Genomic DNA, 27,982 nt, shown 5'->3' with positions numbered 1-27,982 from the left:
GTTATTTTTTGAACTCCCTTCTCACAATGTAGGGTCAGATTCTCAGCTGCTCAGAGTTCAAATGTCGGTGTCCATGTGCATTACTAGAACCATTGCAGATGCATTTTCAGTGGACAGCTGAGAATCTGAAGACGGTCGCATTTAAGGCAGATCCGCCCATCTCCCCACCCTCTGCTGCACCCCGAGTCAAAAACGGCAACGCTCGTGAAAGCACGGCCATCGTAAGTGTACCATGGTTTCACCCATTGCGAGAAAGAAGCGAAAGCCTCATTTCTGGAATTGAGATCTGACCATTTCAGAAATGTGATTTATTATAAAGTCCACTGTGTTCCTATCTCCACCAGCGTCAGCGGAGAACGGCAAAGACGGTTTTGCAAAATTTCCCTTGTAGAAAACTGCCAAAACATTGATTGGAGCAGATGGGTAACTGGATTTAGCAAGAAAAAACATAACCTTTGGCACCATACATTTCTAGGGTGAGGGAAAAAAACAGTGCAAGTCTGGATGTCGTGGTTTCTTTGATAATTGTCCTTTAAAAAAATAAAAGATAAAGAGTGATGTCTATATTAAAATAAAGCGCACAATTGTAGCTCTTTGTCTGCCGCCTGCAAAGACTAAAACTTGATTTTTTAAAAAAAGAGGTTTCTAGCTGGTAAAAATTAAAAATGTAGCACTCAGAAGTATCCCTCCCGTCAAAGTTTCTCCAAGTAGGAGCCGGGCACGAATCCTTGCTGCCCGTCCAGTTCTACGGTCCACCAACCATCTTCCCCAGCCTCAATGATGTTGACGACGTCGCCCGCTCGGATGTCCAGCTCATCCTCGTTCTGGAAAAGGGGAAAAAATGGAAAATCTCCTCAGGTAAGACAGAAAGGGGAAGATGGAATAAGCACGTGGATAGTCCTCGACTTAACGACCGCAACTGACCCCAAAATGTCTGTTGCTCAGCATAGACCAGGGGTCGGCAACCTCAGCTCTTTTATGACTCGCGGACTTCAACTCCCAGAATTCCTGAGCCAGCTATGCTGGCTCAGGAATTCTGGGAGTTGAAGTCCGCGAGTCATAAAAGAGCCGAGGTTGCCGACCCCTGGCATAGACAGTTAAGTTTTGCCCCATTTTACGACCCTTTCTTGCCACAGTTGTTAGGTGAATCACTGCAGTTGTTAAACAAGTAACACGGTTGTTAAGTGGATCTGGCTTCCCCATTGACTTGGCTTGTCTGAAGGTTGCAAAAGGGGATCACATGATCCCAGGACACGGCGACCGGCATAAACGCATGCCAGTTGCCAAGGGTCCGAATTTTGATCCCGGGACCACAGGGATGCTGCAATGGTCCTAAGTGTGAAAAATGATCCTAAGTCACTTTTCCCACTGCCGTTATAACTTTCAACAGTCACTAAATGTAAGTCGGGAGCTACCTGTAAAAGGTAACTTTGCGTCGCAGGGGTAGGCAACCTTGTTCTTTTATGACTCCTGGGGGAACTATGGCCCCCTCATGACTCGTGGACTTCAACTCCCAGAATTCCTGAGCCAGCATGGCTCAGCTTGAAAACACTCCCTTTCCCCTCAGCGTGGCTGGCTCAGGAATTCTGGGAGTTGAAGTCCACCAGTCATAAAAGAGCCAAGGTGGCCTACCCCCTTAGAATAATGATCCCTGAGAGTTACTCTGGAGTAACAATGTTCTTTTTTTAGAGGACACCCCTTAAACAAGATCTGGATGCTTACCTGGGCTATGTAGTCATAGAGGGCTCTGTAGTCCTGGCCGAGGGCAGCGTTCACCACCTCATCCACGTGAATAGCTGCGTAGACGCCGTCTGTCCTCTCAGCTGCAAAAGAAAAAAAAATAAAATTTACACATTCCAGAGTCAAATATTTTATCCAAGTGCCAAAATTTATGCCCTTTCCAGCTGGATTTGCACAAGTCCAGAGAATACATTACAACTTATTTCTAAAATCCGTCTATTATCGTCAGGGTGATACCATCGTACCTCCCTAACACAAATGAACTATTTCTGTTTCTAAAAATTGCACCAGCTGCCGCTTAGGAAAAAAAAATCAGCGGACATTTAAATAAAGGCTACAGGCCTGGTTCAGGCGAATTGCAGTCTGCCTTTCTTTTCCCAAAATCGGGTTTACAAGTCTCCATCCTAACAAGTTTCAGAAATTTCTGCACTATGTTTTCTGAAAAATGGGTCAGTTATTAGGACGTTTGTATGAAGTTTCCAGAGATTTGGGGGGGCTGGGGAGATGGATATTAAGATTAGCCCAACTTGAGAACCAAGGAAACGAATTGGGTGTTCCCACACCAACACTCAACCCCTTGGGAAGACTTGATAGCAGAGCCTGAATTAACAAAAGACTTCACAAATTACGGCATTTGTGCCTGGAAAAGCCGCCGTACCGGTTGGGTTGATTGTGGAAATGTTGTCTGGAGCGTTTCGGGTGCTGCCATGCAGCAAGCCGGAGAACCTGAGGATCAATAAAAAATACATTATACAATGACTGCTACTTCCTTTCTCGAGGTTTCCAACCAGGAGTGAAACTTCGCAGGACAACATTTCAGACCAGGGAGTCACAAACAAGTCAAGTTGGCAGCCATAAGCAGAGATCAAAGCCCTGCCTTTTTTAAAAAAAAATGTACACGACAACACATAGAAAACTGGGATTTTGCCACCATCTTTTTCAACCCCTTGCTTGTTAATGCTATTGGACCATGCATTGTCGTTGTTTGGATAGTTTAATCTTTATTTCTGTTGTGTGCCACTCTGGGCTATTTTAGACCACAGCGGCCTGGGAATAGCAGCTACCACTAAATAAAAATAAATTTTCAGGCATCTCTCGAGGCGCTGCTGGATCAGTGAGTTTTCGACAGCAGCTGGCCAAACGCCACTTTGGAGGCTCACAAGAAGCAGATGGATGCTCTCGCCCTGCCCTACTCTTCTTCCTTAATTTAGCTTTTCTTTGTTGGAAATCTCAAGAAATGGACGGATGTCCTTACCTTGTCCCAGTCGGCTTCTGTGTTGGGAATCTTTCTTGGTTCTCATTAAAGGGAAACCGCCACCCCAAGGCAGCTTTTAACACTGGTGGAAAATTCAGATGGTAGAACAAAGTGCCAAAGTTCCACCCATTAATGGGAAACACCCATAATAATGATATTTACCTTTTCATCATTCCACAACGCTGGGTTGTGGGGCTGTTGGAGTTTTTCACAGGTCCGCTTCTCTCGTAATAATTCTCGTAGCCAATGGCCACTGTTTCAGAAACAGAAGGGGGATAGGATAATTGACTGTGGGGTCCTTGATGCTGCTCTTCTTGCAGACGTTTCATGACCCAACTAGGTAACATCATCAGTGCTAGGCGGGAGTGGGGTTCTTGGAGTGAAGGAGAAGGAAGGGAAGAAGGAGGGAGGAGGTGGATGGTGCTCTCCTTGGAGCTGGGTGATTTTCTTGCAGACCTTTCATGACCCAACTAGGTAACATCATCAGTGCTAGGAGGGAGTAGGTTTGTGGAGTGAAGGAGAAGGGAGGAGGAGGAGGACTATGCTCTGCTTGGAGCTGGGTGGTTCTCTTGCAGACCTTTCATGACCCAACTAGGTAACGCTATCAGTGACTTTCCATCCCCAAAAATCTCACGCCAGCCAAGAACCGACAACCCTTGTGTTAAGCCTGTGCTCAACCATTTCTTTAAAGCCTCCCCATTTAATCACCATGTAAAAGATGGTTACCAGCCCCGGTGTCCCCCTCCAGGAGCTCTCCCAAAATTCACAGCCAAAGATTGTCATCCCAAGGTTATGGGGGTGGGGCTGAACCCGGGAGAGCTTCCGCAAGCCAGAGCTTCCCCCAGACCCGTTTTTTTTTCTCATTTTCCAGATTTCATTCTCTGTCGAGGTAGAATCAAGAAAGCAGCAATTCTGTGCTGAGAGACCTGGTGGTTCCGTTCCCGTCATCTTATTCTGAACGAAGCAGTTCATATCCGACTCTACGTCGCAGTTTTCCAGGCTTACGCGAACCTCTTCATAAAGCTTTGAAAAGGGGAAGAAAAAAGCCAATTTATTTGAAAGGAGAGCTCTTGATTACTGCTTTTCAAGCCAATTCTCCTAGTTTATTTGCAGTATTTTTTCAGGACAAGATAACAAGCAAATAACACTCTAGATTTTTGTACACATCTTAGTAGCTGTAGCTCCTTTGTATATATGAATGAGTACATAAAATACCCTTTTTTTAAAAAAAATGCCTCATTTAGAATTGTAGAGTCCAAGGACCTCACAGCATCTCCTTGACGGAAGAAATAGAATTCCTCTTGATTTCAAAGACAACTACGGGTGTTCTTGTAAGCATAACTGAATGCAAAATTTATGTTGCTAAGTGAGACAGCTGTTAAGTGACTTTTGCCCCATTTTACGACCTATCTCGCCCCGTTGCTAAGTGATCCATTAACATTTTTCAGCTAGTAACACAGTTGTTAATTTTGCTTCCCCCTTGGCTTTGCTTGTCAGAAGGTCGCAAAAGGGGATCACATGACCCCAGGACACTGCAACCGTCATAAATATGAACCAAGTTGCCAAGTGGCTGGATTTTGTAGTCACGTGACCCTGGGGATGCTGCAACAGTCGTAAGTGTAAAAAACGGTCATAAGTCTCTTTTTTTCAGTGCTGTAACTTTGATCGCTAAATGAACTGTCGTAAGTTGAGGACTCTGTACTGATCTTTCTCTTACCTCATCGTCTTTCACGCACTGCAGGGAGAGTTGATTGCAATGAACCCAGAGAGAATTCCGTAGGATAGTGATCCGATCGCATTCCTGAAGCTGGAAAGCCTAGTTAAATAAGAGGGGGGGAAAGGCAAGGATCAGTTACAGATCCTGTCATAAAATGTAATAGGCTAAAAAAAAAAGGTGGGTCAATACACTGAGCTAAGTCAAAACCCATAGTTTTTAGACCAGAATTGGCCAGCTTCGTGCAACAGGCTGAAGCTATAAACTACAGTGATGATGGTTGATGATGGAACCGATATGGAAGCCTAGTGAAATCAATAAATCTTCTACCAGTCGCGATTCTTGGAATCACACATTGTCCTAAGCCAGAAGGTGTTTTTTCAAAAGGCAACTGGACTCTTGTTTTTCCTTGAAGACGTTTCGCTTCTCATCCAAGAAGCTTCTTTGGTTCTGATGGCACTTCATTCAGAACTGAAGAAGCTTCTTGGATGAGAAGCAAAATATCTTCAACGAAAAACAGAGTCCTGTTGCTTTTTGAAAAAGCACCTTTGGGACAACCCTGGCCTGGATGACTGAGAATCTCCAGAATTTCTCAGTTCTTGGCACTCTTAGTACCTCTTTAGCTTTTAATGGTACCTCCAAGCTTATAATTTGCACGGTGTCCAACAGATGTCAAGTATTGCTATATTATTCTGTGGAGTTCGGGAGCCACAGCACTAAGGCCAACCAGCACACAACAGGTTGCTATGATGGGTGATCCCTATCGATGAAAAGAATTTGGATGCAACTATGGCCATATCTGAGAAGCAACTACTTGGTTGAACAAGCTGGCCATCCCTTGGGTGTTGGAGAGAAGCCATGTTGAGTGTGCCTGATTGCCCACCCATGGGTGGGAGGAAAGAGTCCTCCAGTTGAATCTCACCATGATCAAGGTCAAAACATTGAATCAGTAAACTCATTGATTCCCCATTGACTGAAGATCTGCTGGACTGAATGGCTTCTTACCTCGCAAGTGCTAACGTGCTCTTGTTCCCACGTGGTCCTTATCTGGTCTAGTAGCTCAATGTTCTGTTTATACACCCTTTCTGCATGAGAAGGAAGCAAAGGGGCGCAATCAAAGAAGCGTTAATATTTGGCAGTTCATTGATAAAATGAACCTATTCTGCTGTTCACTGATTAAAAAATATCCTGATTTTTTTTTTAAAAAAAAAAAGCTTATCTGGAGAAGATTCCTCCAAAAATCAATCAGAACGTTGAATTGCAAGTCAGCCTTCGTTTTACTCTGTTTTTAATGAGAAGTGCAATTGTATTTTTGGTTTATTCAGATATTTAGTTTCTGGAGCTTGACAGGGGCCTGGAAGATGCTATCACAGGATGCATAAGGGATGTCTCTCTTATAGCGGATCTTATTTTCATAGCTTCAAAGCATACCTGCTTCATTTGCAGAGTCTCTGGACTGTTTTGCTTTAGTCTGGCTCTGAAAGGTGAAAAAAGAACATTGGTATGGGAAGGAAGGAAGGAAGGAAGGAAGGAAGGAAGGAAGGAAGGAAGGAAGGAAGGAAGGAAGGAAGGAAGGAGAAAAAGAGAGAAGGAAGGAGCAAAGAGAAAAAGAAAGAAAGAAAGAAAGAAAGAAAGAAAGAAAGAAAGAAAGAAAGAAAGAAAGAAAGAAAGAAAGAAGAAGAAAGAAAGAAAAACTTGGAGATACCTTTTCTGTCTGTTTCTGGTTTCCAACAGCACTTATCCTCTCAAAAGCCTGCTCAGCCTCATCAGCATCTTTGCACTTCTGGTCGTAGGCCTTCTTGGACTGCATGCGGGAAAACGTGCCCAGGGAAGAAAAGAAAATGAAAGTTTCCTTAAAAGAGGTATCCTCCCTCTGTAGTCATTTACAAGACAGAAAAACATGCCTTTTGCCTTGCTAATCCACCAGCGTGTTAACGAACTGGCTAGTAGACTGGGGGTTTTTTTGTCCAAAAAAAAAAAAAGTTCTGGAAAATAATTTAGAAGTTCTCTGGGCATTCCTCCCACCAGCCCTGCCCGCCCTTTGGCAGACAAAGATAGGAAATTTTAAGTCTCAACTCTGCATACAACGATTATCAAAAGGTAAGTGATTCCAAACCCGCCAACATAAGCACCATATCAAAAGGGCTTCAGGTCTGGTCATATAACAGAAACCGTTGCTCCTATTTCCTTGTCTCCCCCACCCCCACCCCGCTGTGTCCTTTGTTCCTTTGCTATGCCACCTTGTTAGAGCAGGGGATCTCCAGCCTTGGCAACTCTATGACTTGTGGACTTCGACTCCCAGAATTCCCCAGCCAGCTCTGCCCCAGCACAATTAAGGGTGGTAAGTCAAGGACTTCCTGTATAAATAAATGTCTTCTCCTCCCGAGATCGAGTTCCTTACCTCCATGGTTTTCTTGAACATTAACAGTTTGTTCTTATGTATTCGTTCCATTGTACTCTCGTACTGCAAGAAAGGTGGAATAAATGGTTATTTTTGCCTTCCACCAGAGCTGGAAACCCAGTTCTCTGCCTGTTTATCCAAGGCCTTTTTCCCACGGGGGATTTTCAAAGCTGGGGCACTTCCCAAGGAAGACATGTAGGCTCCAGGGTTGTTCTTTATTGAAATCAGGCAGGATAAATGGATCTTGAAAGTCTTTGCACCCGTGCCAAACGGCCATCATAAATTTGTTCAATAAATAAAATAAATCAGGTTGGATTGTTCCGCCACCAGATCCTTGCAGCTTCTGCCTCACCTTTTTCCGTTGTTCCTTCTGCCTTTCTCGGAATTCTTCTAAGGCTTTTAGTTCATCTTTCAACATGAGGGCCAGCTGGATATGAGAGTTGCCCACGCTTTCAATTTCTGTGGATGAAGTTGGTCTGTGTTGAAATGTTGACTCCTGATATGGAACATGGCTTACCGGGGTTAAGGGGGTTTCTGTGGGGGCAACAGCATCAAAACCCAGGAGCATCCAGGTTGATGGAAGACCTCTCCCTTTTTACAGGCACGCTATGCACATCATACGTGTGAAAAAAAGGACAGCCTCCCCCCCCCCAATTTTAATCCCATTGACTCTCCTGAGACACCCTAAATTAAGTGAACTTGGTTCAATGGTTGCATTGTAGTTACTTACAACCAGTATAGGAGATTCTGGCAATTGACATCCTGCACTTTCTTCAGAGGTTCAGGAAAGCTGAGGGTGGACTCCAAAATTTGGTTACCACAGCACTGAGGCTTTATATCCTTTTATACAACTCAACAAAGTCCATTCTCCTCTTATTCATTTCTGGGCGTCCCCTTTGCTATTGATAGCATTAAGACCCACTCAACCACTAGAGGTGCTAAAAGAGTACAGAAAACTCTCACTCTTCCACCATCTAGTGGCTAGCCTGAGTTCTGCAGTTCAAACTGAATGTGTGGTGAAAATGGCCACTCCTTACTCAAACTTAATCCGGACGAATAGGAAGCATAAAGTTCTCTTTTTCTAAACGCTGTGAGCAAAAGCAGGTATGAATTTGTCTTTGCAAATTCTTTGATTATTTCTGCTGCCAAAGGGAGTCAGAAATATCCCAAACAGAACTTGCCAATATACTTACGTAGTTTTAGGATTTCGAACGAAGCCTTTAAAGTGCTGAGGAGAAAGAACAAAACCCGTCAATTTCCTTCCTGTCCAAAGACTTTAGTCAAACTTGAGGTTCTCTATCACAGCTCCAAGAACAGCAAGGGAACGTGCCAAGAGTTCTATCTAGACACCCAGCGCTGGAGAAGACCACAGTCCCACCGCCCAGAAAAGCATTTCCAGAAAATATTCAAAGCCAGACTTCAAATGTCCACTGCCACAGGTATATGGTCGGTCTGTCTGTCTGTCTGTCTGTCTGTCTGTCTGTCTGTCTTTGGGCAACATCAAACTTCTCCATTACTTAGGAGAAGTGTGAAAATAAAAACATCTGAAATAAGCTCTCAATCTCTCTTCAACTGGTCCAAATGAAAGGTTAAGTATTTGTGGAGAAGAACCTGGAGGCAGAGTTAAAAGAGGGAACATCTTAGAATCCCTCCGTAGGCAAGCAAATTAAGTCCAGCTCCCCTCTGAATTGCATTGATCCTTATCAAACTCCAAGCAGTTTCTGACCTTGAGTTGAAAAGACTCCTGCAGCTTTTAGCAATGAACCAGTTTAATGGGAGCTTCACCTGTGGACCTGGTCTTTCACACCCAACAGTATTAATCAGTTGAATTTCTTTCCTATTATCATATTCATTCAGTGCTTGGTTGAAGCTGTGATTTGACTAAACCTCGGGCTGTGTAGGTGCTTTTTCCATCCATATCAACTGACATTATTTCCATTCGATCTTTTTTCTTCCAATGAAAATGATTATAAGGTAAGTTTCCTTTCTTGTGTTTCGTTAATGCCCCCTGGTGGCAACTTTTGAACTTTTTATTAAATTCACATTCCAACTAACCGCGGGTAATCACTGGATTCATCCTGCAGGTTTCAGATGACTGATGAATTAAGATTCATTTAACTCCAGCTACAGTACATTAACATTAAAGAGAAAATAAGCCCAGAGCAAGAAGCAATTTTTTTTCTCATTAATTACAGCACTAATCGTTTTTGTATGTCCAGTACTATGTTACACCATCAAGTCATCTTATAACCTTTTGTAAGAAGTAACCTGATTTTAGATCTGAACTCTTAACAGATAAAACTCTGGGGGTTTTCTAGCATTTTGGCCTCGAGGTTTAAATTTATTTCTCTTTCATAGCAAATGATTATAGATATTATATCACGAGTAAAAGAATAACAGAGTTGGAAGGGACCTTGGAGGTCTTCTAGTCCAACCCCCTGCTCAAGCAGGAGACTCTATACCAGACATGTCAAACTCTCGACATCACACAATGTCACGCGACGTATCGAGACTGTTTTGCCATTGCCGGCAATGGGGTAGGCGCGGCTTCTGCGTGATGCATCCGGCATTTTGACACCCCTGCCCTATATCATTTCAGACAAATGGCTGTCCAGTCTCTTCTTAAAAACTTCCAGTGTTGGAGCATTCACAGCTTCTGGAGGCAAGGAGTTCCACTGGTTAATTGTTCTAACTGTCAGGAAATTTCTCCTTAGTTCCAGGTTGGTTCTCTCCTTGATTATTTTCCATTCATTGCTTCTTGCTCTGCCTTCAGGTCCTTTGGAGAATAGGTTGACCACCTTTTCTTGGTAACAACTGAGTAACAATTTTGTCACTAAAAAACTTCTAAAATCAAATCAAATAATTATCTCGATCACAGAACAGCATAAACTTTGAAAAACACGTAGGCCCTTGCAGGGGAGACCAAAAGCAAAATACATCTCAACACTGCAATGCCAGTTCTGACCCTTGTGCCTTTTCATACAACAGGGAGTCACAAAGACAAAAACTCTGAGGTTGCATGATTGACATCACAACCAATTTCATCCTCTTGGCGTCACCCTAATTGGGAACAGTCTGTGATGGGCTTTGTGGTGCAAGAAAGGGACAGATCCCATTAAAATATTGCCCAAGCCTTATATTGCTTCAAGGCTTACACAATCCCTTCCCTCAAAGAGGAAATGCAAAGCTAAAAAATGCAAAAACTGGGCAGTTTTGCATAATATTTGCCCCAGTGAATTCATCTGCGGAGAAGCCAATCATTCCTCTTGGTCAAAAAGAAATTCCATCTGTCTCTTATTCTGCGGGCCTCTTTTGCATTCTGCAAGCCACTTTTGCGGAGTAGAAGTGAAACGATTTGTGTACAGTTGGAGGTACTAAACTCACCATTTACAGTGAACTTGGGACTATTTGTTACTTGTTGCCAAGGAAGCATTAATAACTTCTTGTTTAATGCTCCGGAGCGAAACAGGAACTGGGATTGGTAGTTTTGTGAATTGAGTCTTTGTCTTTAAAAAGAAAAAAATCAAGAGGACTACAGCCTTATCTGCTGCCTTGGGAAGCAGATTCCTCATTCATTCGTTCGTTCGTTTGTTCATTCATTCATTCGTTGAAAACATATATATAGCCACCCATCTTAAAACCAAACTCTCAGCTTACAGTCCAAAAATAAGATATAGAACAATAAAAACACAAGAAATAAAAACCAGTAAAACCAAAACAGAAAAATTGTGGGACCACAATCACAGGTCCCTGGTTCTAGTCCTCACAACCTTATTCTATCCCAGTGTTTCTCAACCTTGGAAACTTTAAGGTAAGTGGGCTTCAACTGCCAAAATTCAATTACTTCATGTAATACTGAATTATTGATTCTTTTTTCACTCTCAAGAAACTTCACCATGCCTGATTGTAGCCCTGCAGTATTTTGCTGCTTGCACTGGCGAAGCCAAACTCTACCCAGAATGCAGCCTGATTCTCTTAAGGGAAAGAGGAAACGATTTGCAAAGAAAAAGCTTTGGAACAATCCTTAGTATCATTTTAAAGAAGAGAAAGAAAACCTCCATGTAAGAAAAAGAAGCCCTGTTCACCACAGAATGTGCACTGTGCAGTGGAAAGTAAAAATTTCACACCTACCATTAAAAAAAATCTCTTAAGAAGCCAAGTTCCAGCACTTAGAAATGCGAAGATGGTCTGCTTCTATCATATCTGACTTGCAAAACCCTACATGACCACTAGAAGGTGCTGAAGGAATACAAAAACTCTCGTGCTTCTGCCATCTGGTGGCTAGCTGGAGTTTTGCAGTCCAAATCAGTTTGTGGACTTACAACCATTTGTTTAATGACTGTTCAAGGCAAAGCAGTGCTGAAAAAAGAAATTTATGACTGGCTCTCACACTTAACAACCGTCATAGCATCCCCATAGTTACATGATCAAAATTCAGGAGCTTGGCAACCAGCATATATATACCACGGCTGTAGTGTCCAGGGGTCATGTGATCCCCATTTGCGACAGTCCCAGCCAGCCATCTTCCGACAAGCCAAGTCAACGGGGGAAGCTGAATTCACTTAACAAACTGCAGTGATTCGCTTAACAGCCGTGGCCAAATTCAGGAGCAACTCACCTAACACCTGCTTTGCTTAGCAGTGGAAATTCTGGCCCCAGATGGCTAATCCAGGGCTATTTGTAGTATCAAGAGGATTTGGAAATACAATCCCCCAGTTGTGTCATAAGCCGAGGACTGTCTCTCCTCCTCAAACCTCCCTCCGTCATTTACTGGATCTAAACTGAAATCCGGTCCTTGCAGGGGTGAATCTTGCAATGAATAGGAAATGGATCAGCACCCCCCCGCCCCCCTCCTTTTGCAACTATGATTCTATATAAAACGTGTTGGCACAGGAAGTGCATACAGTAGAATAGCAGATCTATTTTTCCTGTTATTATGAGTCAGAATTCGCATCGCCTCGGCTGCATTAGAAACCCCGAAGATAATAAAGCCCTAATTGCATCTGCTCACCCTTTTTTTTTTTTTTTTGGCCCAGTGGTGAGATTCTTTCTGAGAGAAAGAGATGCTTGTGTATCCTTTCCATGCAAGCTAAACTTTGGAAGGATTCACCTCTTCAGACCTATTTCGTCCTTCCATTTCTATAGCTGCTCATCTCAAACAAGCGACTCTGGACAGGGAAGCGACATAACTGGCCCTCACCCTGTGGAGTTTGAGGAAAGGCAGAAAAACAGAGTCTCTGCTGGGCATCTAGGTGCCTTCCAAGCCTCCTCCTATTATAGCCACCGTAGTTTCCACACACCACCCAGGACGGGGTCTCCTAGAAGAGATGGACACCATGGTGTGCATGATAGATGGGTCATAGAACCGTAGGTGTGGGACGCAAACCTTCTGGTCCAGCCTTCAGCCCAGAGCAGGAGTAGACCAATGACTATTTCTCGACCTTCACAACCTTGAGATAGGTGGACTTCAACTCCCAAAATTCCCCAGCCAGCATGGGCCAAAAATAGGGGTTACACTGTTTCACTTAATGACTATGCCATTCGTTTAATAACTGCCTCATTCACGTAACAACGGTGGTGTTCAGTTCACCACCACCACAAAGAAAGTCATCAAATCAGATCCTGTCACGTAAGTGCCTCAAATGATGATCATTGTGACTTGTAACAGAAAGCCACTCCAAGAATCTTGCCAAGATCTAGGTCAATCATGCCAGCGATTGCCCATCCTGGTTCTTACGTGATAGCGACCCCTAGATATAAGTCCTAGCTATCAGTTAATAACTGCATGTTGACTTTTAACATAAACAAAGAAATAATTGGTTTTTACGTGACACCAAAATGGACTTACTTGATTTCGGTTTGGCCTCCTGCTTTCCGAGCAATCTGGACCAGCTCCTTTCCGTAGCGTTCTTCAGCCTGGGCCCTGTTAAATAAAATTCCATCTTTATTTGCAACTCAAACCATGCCGGGCTTCTGCCTGTTTCTGCGCTCTATCCTTCCAGTGGTGTGTAATGAATAGATTTGGGAGCTGACTAGGCAACTTCTCAAAGACAAGCAAGATGGCGAGGGAAGAACTTGTGCTGCTAATGGGAAGGGTCTTCAATGCTTCTCCCACCTTCTGTCCTAAGAGGAAAGCTTGAGGGAAATTACAGCTCCACAGTTGTGTCTCGGTATTTGCTGAAGCCACCTAAGATGTTTCTCTTCTAGGAAAACAGGTGCTGCCTTGAAGATTGAATTTTTTCTTCATCCAATTAGACTAGTTCTCAAGAAGTTCCAGGTTTCTGATCTCAACAGTGGACGAAAAATCTAATCATCATCATCATCATCCCCAGAGAACTGAAGGGTGTGAGATGGAAGAAAGGAGACAGATAACATTTTTCTCTCCTCATTCGCAACCTTCATCTCCTGAGGGGAGATCCTTTGGTCTGGATCCAAAGTGATCTTCTGCTTGCAAAGGGTGTCTTCTGCCATGTTCTTCTCATCTAAGGGAGCCACTGGATCTTGAAATCTCTCTGAGATGCCTCCTTCTCCTCCTCCCTCTGTTTCCACAACATTTTCAGCCCACTAAACACCAAGATCCTTGGTGGAGCAGTGGGCTAATGCCTCCTTAAGTAACACCAGCTGCCTGCAATTAGTGCAGGTTCGAGTCCCACCAGGCTCAAGGTTGACTCAGCCTTCCATCCTTCCCAGGTAGGTAAAATGAGGACCCAGATTGTTGGGGGCAATAAGCTGACTTTGTAATAATGCCGCTTGGGGGCCCCCGAAAGCCCTAATAAGCAGGCATATACATAGAATGAAGGCTATTGCTAAGCACATTGATTTGTGCTTCTTAGATTGTAAGCCGCCCTGAGTCTTCGGAGAAGGGCGGGATATAAATGGGATTTTAAAAAAAAAGATGAAGGTGGCCTTTCCACCGGGCCTCAGAAATCTTTACTCACGGCTTCTAAAATAGCTGTGGTGAGGGGGCAAATCCTGGGTTGTTCTAGGCTGTGAGATGATTCATTTGTTTCCCACACACCCCGAATGTGCGATCATTTCGACGTAGACTTCTCCAAAGGCTATTGCTAAGCACATTGATTTCTGCTTAGGTTGTAAGCCGCCCTGAGTCTTCGGAGAAGGGTGGGATATAAATGGGATTAAAATAAAAATAAATAAATAAATAAAGGCGTCTGATGAACATCTTCAAATCCAAGCCTTTAGCAGTCCTTGGCTTACAACCACAACTGGGGACGCATTTTCTGACTACGTGATTGACTTAAACAACCACAGTGCTTTACTTAACAAGGATGGCAAAAAAAAATGGTCAAAAATCAGGCAGGGCTCAGCCTCGCTGAGCAACGGAAATTCTAGTTCCTATTGTAGTCGTAAATCAAGGGCTACTTGCAATATCGAGGCGATGCTATTAGTGTCCCTATGGGTGAGGATTCTTAAAAATTTAAATCTCGCCAAGGGGGGGGGCAACCAAATGGAGAATCTGATGCAAAGATCCATTTACGGATTTATGAGCAAAACACAGAGAGGCTTTCCAAGCCTTAATGCCACTCCAGCTCCATTGTTTGCCTCCCTCCTCCTTCGTCTTTTTTATTTACCTTTGCTTGATCAAGTCTTCCACATCTTTGCACATTTTCCTTCCGTCCAGCAAACGCTGCAGGAGCGCTTCGTATCCGGAGTGAAGGGTGAATTCTTTGCACTGGAAAAAGGAACATGGGAAGCATCCATCAGTTCTCACCGTTCTACCCTGTTCTCTTTCCTGCATTTCCAGACACTGTTCGAGACGAGCAGAATCAGCCCTTGAAGACCCTCTTAGTCACTGCTAACCCCTCTGTTCCATGCCAAGTGTCAGAAAACCATGCCTGCGTCCTCCTGTTTTCTTCCAAACCAAGATCACCCAAGCGCAATTTTCCCCAACTACCAAGTTTCCATCTCCTGATCTAAAAATATCGACAATGCAACCAATCCATTCAGTTCCAAGTTGATTCAAGCTGAGGAGCCAAGATCCACAGAATCCCATTAATACAACCTATTTCGGTCTGTGATGGCTCCAGAGCAGCGTTTCTCAACCTTGGGTAGACTGCAACTCCCAGAATTCCCCAGCCAAACATTTTCTAGCCACCATTCCAAAAGAAACACTGGTCAACATGGGAAAAAAAATTCAAGGATCAGCCTGATCTTGCCAAGCACCACAAAACGAAGACACCCTCTCCCCCCCCCAAAAAAAAACACAACATACAGGTGTGTTTGCCATCCCTACGTTGGCCTGCCGAAAGTCTGGAGCCTTCAACACCTGGAGGGTTGCATGAAACTGCAGCCACTGCACACACCAGCCAGGCCGGAGAACTTGCCGTTCAGACGTGGGTCAGGCAAATGTGACTTCTTCGCCCAACTGTCTTCAAGGCTGCTTTTGGCTGGTTGAGTCACCAGCATCAAGTCAAGGGTTGAACAACAGCCTTTTTCCAAAGAAGAGTCATCATCACCTTTGGGAATTCAGGAACGTGCAAGGCTACCTTCTTCTAAGTCGGGCACGTTGTTCACCTAGATCCTTCCAGATCAACTTGATCTCTAGGGGATCTGGCAAGAAATCTGGCCAAGAGGTTTTCTCAGCATCCTTCAGGAGGTCAGTGGCTAAATTTGGGGTCCTCCGCTGATAGGTTTAAAACCACAGGGCTCTTACCAGCTGCCCCCTCCTCCATCTGTGCCTACCAGCCACTCCCCTGGAAAGTCTCTGTAAGACCTCTTGTATCCAAGCGGGGAGAAATGAATCATCCTGAATCTGGTGGATCTGCGCACGTAGGTTTGCATTACTGTTTCATATTTTATCAGATATTTTTTTCACATATTTCGCTATGCTGAGATCTCCAACCACCGAGAGATTTGAAGGCTGCTCTAACAGCCTCTCCTTTATTTCCATTTGAGACGAAGCAAACTCAGATTCATCTTCCTTGTGGCTTTGGGCTTCCAAAGATAGTTTGGTAGATAGCGGGGTAGAGAAAAAGATATGAGGAGAGAGAGAGAGAGAGAGAGAGAGAGGGAGGGAGAGAGAGAGAGAGAGAGAATAGAGGGAAGATGGATGGGTGGATGGATGGATGGATGGATGGATGGATGGATGGATGGATGGATGAAGAGGATAGAGGATAACAGAAGATGAGAGAGAGAGGCAGGTTGATAGATGATAGGTAGTTGATAGGTAGATAATAGATGAAAATGGATGGATGGATGGATGGAGATGAAAGAGGATTGAGGATGGCAGAAGATGATACATAGCTGGATGGATAGAGAGACAGACAGACGGATGGATGGATGGAACTTTAAGTTGTGTAAACTTCAGCTCCTAAGAATGGCTGGCTGGGGAATTCGGGTAGTTCATAGAACTTAAAGTTCTCAAGGTTGAGAAAGATTGAGGTAGACCGTCAAGTAGGTTGGAAGAGAGAGAGAGAGAGAGAGAGAGAGAGAGAGAGAGAAATGAAAAGGAGGAGAAAAAGAGAGATGACAGACAGGAAGACTAACCCACCAGCCACCAAAATTCACCACCCCTCCCCGCCCCAATGCAGCAACACTTCTTTGGGCTTAGGGTCCTCCTGACCCAACCGATGCTTCGAATTGGGTGCTTCTGCCCACAGCCTCTCACCAGCCCTCCCCACCCCCTCTCCTTTCTTAAGCCTTCCTTATTAGACCGAGGCAGACCCCCCCCTCCCACCCCCAGCCTCTTCTGAGCAAACCGCAAGGGCTGCCTCGAACTGCAAATGCCAAGCATCGGTGGAACCGTTTCCTGCCGTTCTATGCTAGAAACGCTCCAGCCTTAAAATAGAGCCCGGCACAGGCTTTGGGTCAAAGGAGGCCCCAACTCCCTGGGGGGGGGGTGGGATATGTGAGGAAAAAAATATGGAAGTTTGCCTTTTCCCGGGTCTTCTGCAAAAAGTTTGTGATGTGCCCATCACTCAAACTTTGACTGCCCTGGGGCTTGTTCCGTTTTTTGTTTTGTTTAGTTTTGGGGTGTTTTTTTTTTTTTGTTTTCAATTCTCGGAATGTTGCAATATTCACCTACAAATATAGAGCAAAATGCATATTTTTAACACTCAAAGCAGACCTAAGGTGTGTGTTTGAGCTAGGGACGAACGCATAGGCTGATCTGATTTTGGCTCACCATCACATTTTCCTGAGTTATTTTTCCTCTCATTTCTGCATCAGTTTGATTGAGACACACACACACACACACACACACACACACACACACACACACACACACAGAAACTGAGAAATATGCCTACAGAACATGTAGAGAGGTGCTACAAAAAGCAGGCCCTGTAAACTAATCACAGTAACTTTTATTATTATTTTAAAAAAAATCAGAGAAAATACAAATGTTCAAAGGCCATGCATCAAACAAGGAAGATAGTGAAAGAAAACAGCAACTGATATAAACGTTTAATGTAATTTATCTACGGTAATAAATTGTCCACGGGGGGCTGATTTTCAGTAAAACTGATATATGTACATATATGTATCTTTGTTTGCATGTTCGTGTTTGCTTGTATTAGAGGAGGAAGGAATATTGCATATACTCGCTGCCTTGCGTTATTTATAAAAATAATAAAGTGAGGTTAAAAACAAACATACATAAAGACAGTAGGATTGAATGCACGTTCCCTTGTATCCGTGTATATGTATATAGCTTTTAGAAAAAACTGCATGTTTTTGAGTACACGTCGCCTCATGTAATTGGTTGTGTACCCCATTTTGGCGTATCACAAAACTGTCTTTTTTTTTAAAAAAAAAAGGAAAATCTGTCCTGCAATACTCATAAAAACACGTAAATCATCCCGTTCCTGTTGCACATTTTAGGAACCCAAGGCACACCGAAAGATGGACCTGCTACAATGGGATAAGGATAAAACCACACCCTTTGCACATTTAGAAACTGCTGATGGATGCAGAAATGGAGCAGACAGGTGAGCAAAAACAGGTGGAACTCACACCGACCATCAAACAGAAAAAAAAACATTGCCCCATTTTTATCTAGGACTAACTGATGGGTGGAAGATATGGACAAGAAGGATCAGGATCCTACTGAAACCAGGCCAGCTAGTTTGAGCCAAACAGTCAAGTCAGCAAAATATGAACTGAAAATCTGCCCATCAGCAATTCATAAAGTCTTACTCAGATATCTGCTTCTGCCTTTAGAGTGCTCCATTTTTGAGAAAGCTGCAGGCCACCCAGTAACCCAGTTCCATCAGGCTGACAACCATCTCTGAGCTTGCTTCCACGCAAACTGAGCTCACAATGGTGGTTACAGCCTTGTCTTCAAACCAGTGGAGACAAGGAGACCCGGAGGAGCAAAGCTATTATTCTCTCTCAACAAACAAGAGTTAACCAAGGAATCTCAGGTGTGAAGATAAGTCTTTGCAGATTGAGGTGGAGCAGAAAGTTCCTGAGATCCAAAACGAAGGGGCTGCATCCACACCTCCTTCATCTCCTTTGCACCTTGCCTTGGCGGAAGCTGCTAGGTATGGTCAACGCCCAAACGCAGATCGACTCCCTTTTCAAACATCCACTGGCCAGGTGCAAAGACTCATCAAGACATTTTCAAGGATCATTCCAAGGCCCCAAAATCAGACGGTGCCCACCGCTGGAGAAGAAGCCGTGGAGAAAAACCTCTTTCCTCAAACTCCTCCATTGGCCTTTCTGGAGATCTCATCTTAAGCCTTGCAAACCACCCATATGTTTTGCAACCTTCAAGGGGGGGGGGGGTGAGGCCCAAGCACCAGAGTGTGGGGCAACATTTGCATCATACCTCTGCATTTTGCATAAACCACCAGCCGCGTGGTTTGAGCTGAGCCTCTGGGTCTGCCCTGGCATTTTACTACAGGCAGAATCCCAGTTGCAAAAAACAAGAAAGCAAACAAAAATGTCAGCTCCACTTGGGGAGGGATGTTCCCTCAGCCTTTTGCCTTAGAGAAATAAAGCAATAACTGGCATTAAAAAACAACAACAAAAGACCCATCCAATGAGTCGAGGTGGGGGGAAAGCATTTTTCAACGCTTAATGCCGTCTTCCTTTCTTTAAGCCTGGTGATCGGGGTTTTGGGATGGCTGTTTAGAGGTGCTCAACCAGCTCTGTTCAATTTGCCCTGAAATAACCATAAAATCCCCTAAAATCCCCATACAAAGAACTGGGCCCAGCTGTTTTGCAAAGTTACTCCTCTGGAAGTCAGAAGGCAATTTCTTGGCACTTACCCAGAAGGCATCTTTAAATTGCAGGTGCGTCATCCTGACCGGCTGGATCTGCAGGGCCAAGCTGCCTGAAAGAGGCTGCTGTGTTTGTGTATTGTGTGCGCACTCGCTCTGGAGAGGAACCTTCTTCAGAACTCGGCTTGTCGGATGGCTTAAGGAAGCTGAGCCGGGCCACTTGTTACTGAAAGTGAGAAGCACACCCCAGACCTCAGAGCTCTCCCTTCCTCTTGCCCCACCTCTCCGGGCCGATGGCTAAGAGCGTGCCTTTCACAAATGTGGAAGCACAAACGTTGTCGCCATCCTCTGGGTGCAAACGAGATACTTCCTTCCAGCAAGGACAAGTTGAATTATACACTCCAGAATGCAGAAGGGAGGTATCTGAATGGCAGATGGAGGAACTCCAGGGAGGGATTCCTTCAGGCTTGGATGTGCCTGCATGGACTACAGAGGCAGCGCAACAGGTGTGTAGGGATGTGTGCTGGAAACTTTTTGCATTTGGGCTTACAGGAAAGGAGCAGAGTGGATGGCGTGACAGGCTCAGAACCAGTGCAAAGAATGGAAGAATTTTCCTCCCCTCCATCGATTGAAGGAAAAAGGCACAGCTCACATCTGAGCGGGGCTGAGTGTGTGGCTCTCAGTTGTGTGCTACTTGAGCTGTATCTGTGCCACGTGCAAGTTGCATCGCTTTGCTGCAAGGGTGAACAGGCAGGAAGAAGGATAACGTAGCTACTCGGTCTTTAGAATATGAGTGGATCGTTTTCCTAATTTTGACTCCTCCGTTGATCCCAAACCGTTCGTTATTCCTCTGCTGGGTGGGCCGAAGAGGGGGAACATGGCTTGCTTAGGAAAGCCAAGTGTGAAAGTAAAATGGTTTAATTTCCTCTGCAGCAGGAAGTAAAGGGGGCGGGAGGTGTTACGGAGTTAGCTGCGAGCAAACGTAAAGACATTTCTCTGTATAACCACTCGGGCTGGCTCTTACTGGGTCAGGAAATTGAGTGCCTGGGTTGTTTGTCTCCATCCGTGTTGCCTGGGTGCCAATATTTTCATGTCATAGATTCAAACAAAAAAACACCCTTTAGGCTTATTTTCAAGCACCAAGAGTCTTCTTAGCAAGGTTTAGAGGTGGTCCTCGGCTTACGACTGCTTCAAGTTACGACAGGCCTCTCTGGGGAACTTAGGAAATACATGCTGGTTGCCAAGTGGCCTGAATTTCGATCCCATGACCGTGGGGATGCTGGAAAGTTTGTAACTGCAAAGCTGGCTGAGGAATTGTGGGAGTTGAAGTCCACAAGTCTTAAAAGTTGCCGAGGTCGAGGACCCCTGCTGTAAATCATTTCAAATGTAATTTTTTTTAAAAAAAAAAGAAGTAGAAGAGGGAACATGTCAATTGCACCTGCCAGGGACAAAAAGGCAGGTTGTCTTTAGAGAGAGGAAAGGCCAGCCGGACCATTGAAACTCCTCTGCTGGGGGGATTCCAGGAAAATCAATGGCTCTATTCAGCCAGGAGCCAAGAGGCAGCGTGGAGGGGTGGGGGGGCTTTTCTGCCAGCATCCCCTGGAATGAGGAAAGGGGCTGGTGTGCTGTTTTTCCCACACTACAGCTGTATGCAAATGGAAGGATTTGTTCACCCACCGATGAAAAAAGGTTCTTTTAATAAGAATTTGCTTGCAATTGACCAGTACAGTTAAAAGTACAAAAAAACATTAAAAAAATAAAAAGTGCAGAGCTTTGGGGAGTTTTAATGTGCTCCTCAGAAGTAACAGGGAGGGAGGGGAAGGCGAAGGGGGGGAGAATGTGGGGACGGGCAGGAGAGGGGAGCGCAGGGGAAGGAAGGAAGGAAGGAAGGAAGGAAGGAAGGAAGGAAGGAAGGAAGGAAGGAAGGAAGGAAGGAAGGAAGGAAGGAAGGAAGGAAGGAAGGTGCTGTTCAACTTTCAGGATTTCAATCAATCAATCAGAATAGAGCTGGAAGGGACCTCGGAGGTCTTCTAGTCCAGCCCCCTGCTCAAGCAGGTGACCCTTTATCATGCCAGACAAGCGGTTGTCCAGTCTCTTCTTAAAAACCTCCAGTGATGGAGCACCCACAACTTCACAAGGCAATAAATGTGAGGATTTGTTGCAAAGGTATTTGGGTGTTTGTTTTTTTAACACCATCTTAACTCTGAACGACTGCTGCACAAGGCAGGGCTACCTGTACGGATGGCCTATTCTGCTGCTTGATTTTGGTGCCGTTTGATAAAAGCCGTATTTTTACATTCTTTCCCCCTTATATATTCGGGCTTGAAATACGCTTCCTTTTAAGAAGCTAAGTGAGATAGAATGTGGTTTTAAGAGATTCAGACAAAGAAACAGCACAAAAGGAAAAAGGGGGCATCTGAACATTTTAATCCAAGTAAGCAGAACACGTCCCAAAGGCGAAAATATTTCCCTATTCATCTACCATTTGAACAAGAGAATGTGCACAGAAACTTCGTACCCAACACTTCATCCTCTTGAATTTTGTAATATACAAAATGGGATAGAAAAACCATTAACACGGAACCAGACGGTTATGCTTGCATTTTCCCTTTCCTGAAAAAAATAAAATAAATCTAACCCAAACTAGAAGTACACTGCAGTCAAATCTTGACATCTTCAAGTAGGTTTCAAAAAGCAGTACGGAAATCTGAACATTAAAGGTCTCCGTTCTTTTCCTTTCTTTTTTCAAAAATTAGGCTGCCCAAGTAATGCTGGTAATGTGCGGGGAACTTTTAGCGATGGAAAATCGCTGCCCATTTGGCTTTTTTTTATTTTAAAGCTGAACAACAGGGAGAAATATCCACTTTTGAAACGAAGGCAAAGCCTCTTTCGGAAATTAGAGCTCTTCGTGGTAGAAGCTTTTGTCGTGCAGCTGTCGTCCGTAATCGGTGGCTTCGCTGTTGAGAAACAGATCTTGATTTTTCAGAATTTCATTTGCTGAAAGTCTCCGGTCACCGTCCAAGTCCATCTCGTCAAGAAGATGGACAGCCTAGAAAATAAATTAAGAGTTGGGTTGAATTTGGAACTTAGCTGCAAGACAGATAACTCTGGCTGACTGGCTTGGCTAAGAGCTTAGCACAGGGGTAGGCAACCTCGGCTCTTTTAGGACTCATGGACTTCAACTCCCAGAATTCCTGAGTCAGCTGACTCAGGAATTCTGGGAGTTGAAGTCCATGAGTCCTAAAAGAGCCGAGGTTGCCTACCCCGGCTTAGCAGCTACGACAGGTGGACTTCAACTCCCAGAATTCCCCAGCCAGCATACATTATACAGGGGGATCCTCGACTTAACAACTTCCTTTTTTCTCTCCTTATTTTTCCATTCTCTTCACTTTTCTTTGTATACGAGTAGTCCTTGACTTACAACAGTTCCTTTCCTGACCGTCCGAAGTTACAACCGCACTGAAAAAAAAGTGACTTACGACCATTTTTCACACTTAAGACCGTTGTGGCATCCCCAGGGTCACGTGATCAAAATTCAGATGCTTGGCGACTGACTCGTATTTACGACGGTCGCACCGTCCCCCGGGGTTCACGTGATCCTCTTTTGGGACCTTCTGACAAGCAAAGTCAATGGGGAGGGGGGGGGGAAGCCAGATTCATTTAACAACCAAGCTGCTAACTTAACAACTGCAGTGATCCACTTAACAACCGTGGCAAGAAAAGTGGTAAAAATGGGGCAAAACTCACTTAGCAAATTTCTCACTTAGCCACGTAAAAATCTGGGGATGCTACAAAGGTTGTTAACTCTGAAAAATGGTTGTTAAGCCCTTGTAACTTTGAACGGTCGCTAAAGGGACTGTTGTAAGTCGGGGACGACCTGTAACCTTCTTCAAACATCTTACCTCTTCTTGGGCAAGGCCTTCGTTATTGGGCATCGCCCAAGTTAGCAGCTCTTTGGGATTAAGTTTTCCATCCTTATCCTTGTCGTAATCATTTTTAAAGCGGTCTTCTTCCACCACAATCCATTCGGGATCTTCTCTGGCAGCTGAAACGAAAGGTGGCCATTTTACAGTGCCCCCCCACCCCCTATCCTCATTTCGCTCCCTGCTTACTTTAGCCAAATCCCATTAAAAGGTGCCTTTTGCCGCCCCCCCCCCGGGCCGGTTGAGCAGGATCGGCCCGCCACTCACTGGGATCTCTTCGGTAATCGCCAAGGAACTCTTCAAGGCTGACAAACCCATCCCCGTCTTTGTCATGTTCTTCCAAAGATTCCTGAATGACGAAATCCTGGTGGGAAGGAGAAACCACCCAAAGGTTAAGAGTGACCTGCCCATCAGCTCTGCTCGCAAGACGCGGAACAACCAACCAGGGGTCTTCAAACTTGGCAAGGTTAAGACTCGTGGACTTCACCTCCCAGAATTCCCCAGCCAACTCTGTTGAGGTTGAAGTCCACAAGTCTTGAGATGAAGCCCACAAGTAATAATAATAATAATAATAATAATAATAATAATAATAATAATAATAATAATAATAATAATAATAATAATAGAGTTGGAAGGGACCTTGGAGGTCTTCCAGTCCAACCCCTTGCTCAGGCAGGAAACCCTAGACCATTTCAGACAAATAGTTGTCCCAGTCTCTTCTTAAAAACTTCCAGTGTTGGAGCATTCACCGCTTCTGGAGGCAGGTTGTTCCACTGGTTAATTGTTCTAACTGTCAGGAAGTTTCTCCTTAGTTCTAGGTTGCTTCTCTCCTTGGTTAGTTTCCATCCGTGGCTTCTTGTCCTGCCTTCAGGTGCTTTGGAGAACAGCTAGACTCCTTCTTCTTAAAGTTGCCAGGTTTGGAGACCCCTGCTAGGAACTAACCAGTCTCAAGTTGCGTATTGTGCAAATTACCTTACAGATCATTGCACCTTGGAAACTAGAGTTTAGTTAAACGGGGGATGTGTGTTGTGCAAATCGCCCTCTTTCTCAAAACACTGACCTACAGGCATCCTCCACTACCCCACTAGTCTAGATCAGGGGTCTCCAAACTTGGGAACTTTAAGACTTGTGGACTTCAAATCCCCAGAATTCCCCAGCCAGAATTCTGGGAGTTGAAGTCCACAAGTCTTAACGTTGGGACACCCCTGCTAAAAAAAAAGGATTCAATTCCAATTGCAGTTCTGGGCTTCTTGCTTAAAAAAAAGGCTCAAAGGTGCCTTACAGCCCACCTCTCTCTCTCTCTCTCCCTCTCTCTCTCTAATTTTCCCAGTGTTTAAAATCTGCACTAACAACGTAGCCACGGCTCTTTAGTTACGACAGCACTGAAAAATGTGACTTATGACTGTTTTGCAGTTACGACCTTTGCAGCATCCCCAGATCATAGGATCAAAATTCAAATGCTATCCATATTTTGTATTTTATATACTGATTAACCCACAAAATTTGTAAAACTGGGGACTACTTTAAAGCCGTTCTCTCTCCCGAGACTTGCCTTCATGTAGTCGGCCTCCTCCGGATGCTCAAACGCAGCGAACTCCTCAAAATCCAAGTGAGAATCGCAGTCCTTGTCCGCCTTTTCGAATCTCTTCTTGTCCTTTAAGTGGAGCTTTGGAAACGAAGGTGAGTAAAACGTGAGTGGCAGGCAAGAGTGGCAGGTGAATGTGTGTCCCTTTCCGCCTCGCCAAAGCGCCCCCGGACCCAAAGGTGCTTCTTGACCTTCAACCAAGGAGGGTCCGAGGTTTACCCAACCTGCCCACTAAGGCTGCAGTCCCTAAGTTTAAAGTTCCTTTGGGAACCTCACCTGCCGGAAGGACTCTTCTTCAGCATCGTCCAGCGTGGTGTCGTCCTCGAAGTCGATGACCCGGTCGTACATCTGGATATTGTACTCCTCCCAAGAGACCTGCCCGTCGCCATCTTTGTCGTAGTGCTGGAACTGCTGCTTGGCATCTTCAATGATGTAGCTCTTGACGGAATGCTGGATCCAGGAACTCAGCTCGGCTGGGGAGATTTCCCACGACCCAGTTAGCTTGGTGGGTGACCTTCGACCCCTTGGCAAAGGCCACCCCCTAAGGATGGGTGGGGGTCTGCAAGCCTTCCCCCTTTTTTCTAAGAGGCGTTGCAGGATGGAGCCCCAAGCCGGCTCTAGGGCAACTCGCCGCGGGAAAAGAATCACACTAATATCCAAGAAAGAGGAGTCTCTGAAGAAAGGGTGCCGTAGGAGGGACAAAAATTTAAAATTTTATTTTCTAAATTACTTAAAGAATAGAACTGAATTGTCCCGCAGCAAGTTGTCCCATGTGAGTTGGCTGTAGTGCAGGGGTCTTCAAACGTGGCCCTTTTATGACGTGTGGACTTCAACTCCCAGAATTCCTCAGGAGTTGAAGTCCACACGTCATAAAAGGGCCACGTTTGAAGACCCCTGCTGTAGTGAGTCGGCTGTGGTGAATTGACAAGTGGTGAATTGAGCAGAATTGCCCCAAGCCCCGCCCCCTCGGCCTGCAACCACAAGGTGTGTAGAAAAGGGGCGGGGCTTGCAATACCATGTTGCTTTCATCATCCTGACCCTTGGACCCCTCCCCACTCCCACTCCGAAGACACCAGATGCAATTTCTTCACCCCTGCCCGGCATCCTGGATTCTGTGCTTCCCACCAGCCACATTTGTTTATTTTTGTTTTATTTATTTATTTATTTATTTATTTATTTATTTATTTATTTATTTATATCCCACCCTTATTATTTTTACAAACAGCTCAAGGTGGCAAACCTATCCAACACACTTTCCTTGCAACAACAACAACCCTGTCAGGTGGGTTGGGCTGGCCCAAAGTCACCCAGCCACCTTTCGTGCCTAAAGTGGAACTAGAACTCGCCGTCTCCCAGTTTCTTGCCTGCTGCCTTCACCACTGGACCAAACTAGCTCTGGACAATTGACAATTTATATCACTCCAGGTAGTCCTCATGAATTACCATTATGAAGCCCAGATGTATGCGGTTGTTAAGCGGATCATCTTAATGTGACCATTTTTGGTGTGGTGGTCGTTAAATGAATCCATTATATTCAACGGGTGTTTTTTGCCGGAAACCCAGAAGTAAATGCTGGAAACCGGCAAACAACCTACAACTAATCAGGGTAACGAATTGTACCAGGGCCACATTCACACGACACCCGAAGCCCAGCCAGAGAAACCGGCCAGAGGCTGGGCTTAGCAAGAGGGTCATCATCAGAGGTACCTTCGGTGAGAAAGCCGTCCAGATCCACGTCGATCCTACTTATGATCACTTTCAGCCGCTTCTGCTGCTCCTCCAGGCTGAGTTTGGAAAATTCTTCCACTTCATCCTTTTTTGGGGGGAGGGGGGGGAGAAAAATAGCACTAAAATGAGTCCTAACTTGGGGAAAACTTTCTCTCCCTCCCTTCTTTTCTTTCTCTCTCCTCCCCTCTCTCTCTCTCTTATTTCTCTTTCTCTCCCTCTCTTTCCTTCTGTCTCTCCCTTTCTGCTTCTCTCTTCCTCTCTTTCCTATCTCCCCGTTTTTTCTTTTTCTCTTCCTCTTTTTTCCTTTCTCTTCCTGTCTATCCTTTTGTTTCTCCCTCCCTCCCTTTTTCTCTCTCTTTCTCTCATTCTCTCTCCCTCTCTTTCTCTCTCTCTCTCTCCACCTCTCTTTCCACTCACTTTGTTAGCAGGATAGCCAGGCTGTGCTTTCCCCCCCCCCCCGCCACTATTGGGCACGCTCCCCCTCCCCGCAAAAAGGCCACAAGAAGCCGGTGGCACTTAGGGGTCCCCCTAGCACTAATACTAATAAACGGACATAAATGGGATTAAAATAAAAATAACACGCAGTGGCTTTTGGCAACCTCCCCCCCCCCAGCCCAACTGCAGATTGAGCTGGCTTGATCCGAGGCGCCCGCCATGCCCGGCGGTGGAGGATGGGCCCGGGTGTCCCTGCTCCCCCCCACCCCCGCACCTGGCCGCCCAGCAGCGCCTCCCGGTCGTAGTCGGGCCGGTGCTCGCCCAGGCCGGTGCCGGGGCCGCCCAGCAGCAGCAGGAGCAGCCCGAGCAGCGGCGGGGGCTCCATGGCTGCAGCCGGGCAGGCCGGGAAGGAGGGAGGGAGGGAGGCGGGCGCAGAGCCGGCCCGGCCGTTCGCCCAGTCTCCTCCCCGAACGGTCGCGGCGGCGGCTCCGCGCGAGATGCCCCGCTACGCCCGTTGCAACGCCCGGCCGCGCGGGGGCGGCCCTGGGGGTCTCCCTGTAGGGAGGGGGGGTGCAGGAGCCTTGGAAGCGCCCCCCACCCACCTCCGGCGCCGTGGGTGCTTTGCATCCCGGGGGCTGGGTGGGCTTCAGAGCCCGGGGGGAGGGGGGATTGCAATTGCAAAAAGGAGCGGCTGCAAGAAGTAGAATGAGACCCCCCCCGCTGCCGCCCCCCCCAGTAGAGGGTGCAGGAGCCTTAGGAGCGTCCCCCACCCCATCGCCTTGAGTGCCCTGCATCCCGGTGGGTGGTGGGTTTTCTTGGGGTCCCTCCTGCTGGTCCTGGGGGACTCCTGCACCCCCTGCACTGAGGGGGTGGGGCGGAATCTGGTCCTCCCTTCTTGCAGTCGCCCCTTTTTTTGCAAGGAGCAGATTCCGGGTGCAGGTCCAGCCCAATTATACTGCATTTGATTTCAGCTCGTTTTTCCCCCCCAACCTTGGCCGCTTAAAATGTGCAGGCCAACT

General features: G+C 45.7%; 2 protein-coding genes across 2 annotated transcripts; both read right to left on the bottom strand.

The window, feature by feature from the left end:
- Positions 1–20: 20 nt before the first annotated feature.
- Positions 21–19,499, bottom strand: PSTPIP1 (proline-serine-threonine phosphatase interacting protein 1). The gene is made up of 15 exons (XM_081336992.1): positions 19,341–19,499; positions 14,700–14,800; positions 12,959–13,033; positions 8,304–8,338; positions 7,463–7,569; positions 7,111–7,173; positions 6,415–6,513; positions 6,141–6,186; positions 5,715–5,794; positions 4,713–4,811; positions 3,922–4,018; positions 3,158–3,248; positions 2,399–2,466; positions 1,723–1,823; positions 21–824 (listed from the first exon to the last, which is right to left on the bottom strand). Exons 1-15 carry the CDS (start codon positions 19,371–19,373, stop codon positions 693–695), a joined length of 1,227 nt encoding a protein of 408 aa, XP_081193118.1. The 5' UTR covers positions 19,374–19,499; the 3' UTR covers positions 21–692.
- Positions 19,500–22,079: 2,580 nt separating this feature from the next.
- On the bottom strand, positions 22,080–27,387 carry RCN2 (reticulocalbin 2). The gene is made up of 7 exons (XM_081337269.1): positions 27,238–27,387; positions 26,508–26,613; positions 25,077–25,273; positions 24,768–24,881; positions 23,483–23,579; positions 23,195–23,337; positions 22,080–22,341 (listed from the first exon to the last, which is right to left on the bottom strand). The coding sequence occupies exons 1-7, from the start codon at positions 27,346–27,348 to the stop codon at positions 22,189–22,191; spliced, it is 921 nt and encodes a 306-aa protein (XP_081193395.1). The 5' UTR covers positions 27,349–27,387; the 3' UTR covers positions 22,080–22,188.
- Between the last annotated feature and the right edge of the window lie 595 nt (positions 27,388–27,982).

Source organism: Vipera berus (genome assembly GCF_964194415.1).
Source record: "Vipera berus genome assembly, chromosome: 12".
NCBI classification, from domain to species: domain Eukaryota; kingdom Metazoa; phylum Chordata; class Lepidosauria; order Squamata; family Viperidae; genus Vipera; species Vipera berus.
This window is presented reverse-complemented; position numbering and strand designations above follow the sequence as displayed.

Bases quoted from the DNA above. Each gene is read 5' to 3' on its own strand.
- PSTPIP1 (XM_081336992.1), bottom strand. From the start codon at position 19,373: ATGACGCACCTGCAATTTAAAGATGCCTTCTGG. The intron at 6,514-7,110 runs GTAAGGAACTCG...TCCCGCATGCAG, and splicing joins TGTTCAAGAAAACCATGGAG to TCCAAGAAGGCCTACGACCA. The intron at 2,467-3,157 runs GTAAATATCATT...ATTGATCCTCAG, and splicing joins CGTTGTGGAATGATGAAAAG to GTTCTCCGGCTTGCTGCATG.
- RCN2 (XM_081337269.1), bottom strand. From the start codon at position 27,348: ATGGAGCCCCCGCCGCTGCTCGGGCTGCTCCTGCTGCTGCTGGGCGGC. The intron at 26,614-27,237 runs GTGCGGGGGTGG...CCCCCAAAAAAG, and splicing joins AGGCGCTGCTGGGCGGCCAG to GATGAAGTGGAAGAATTTTC. The intron at 23,580-24,767 runs GCAAGTCTCGGG...CCTTCCCACCAG, and splicing joins AGGAGGCCGACTACATGAAG to GATTTCGTCATTCAGGAATC.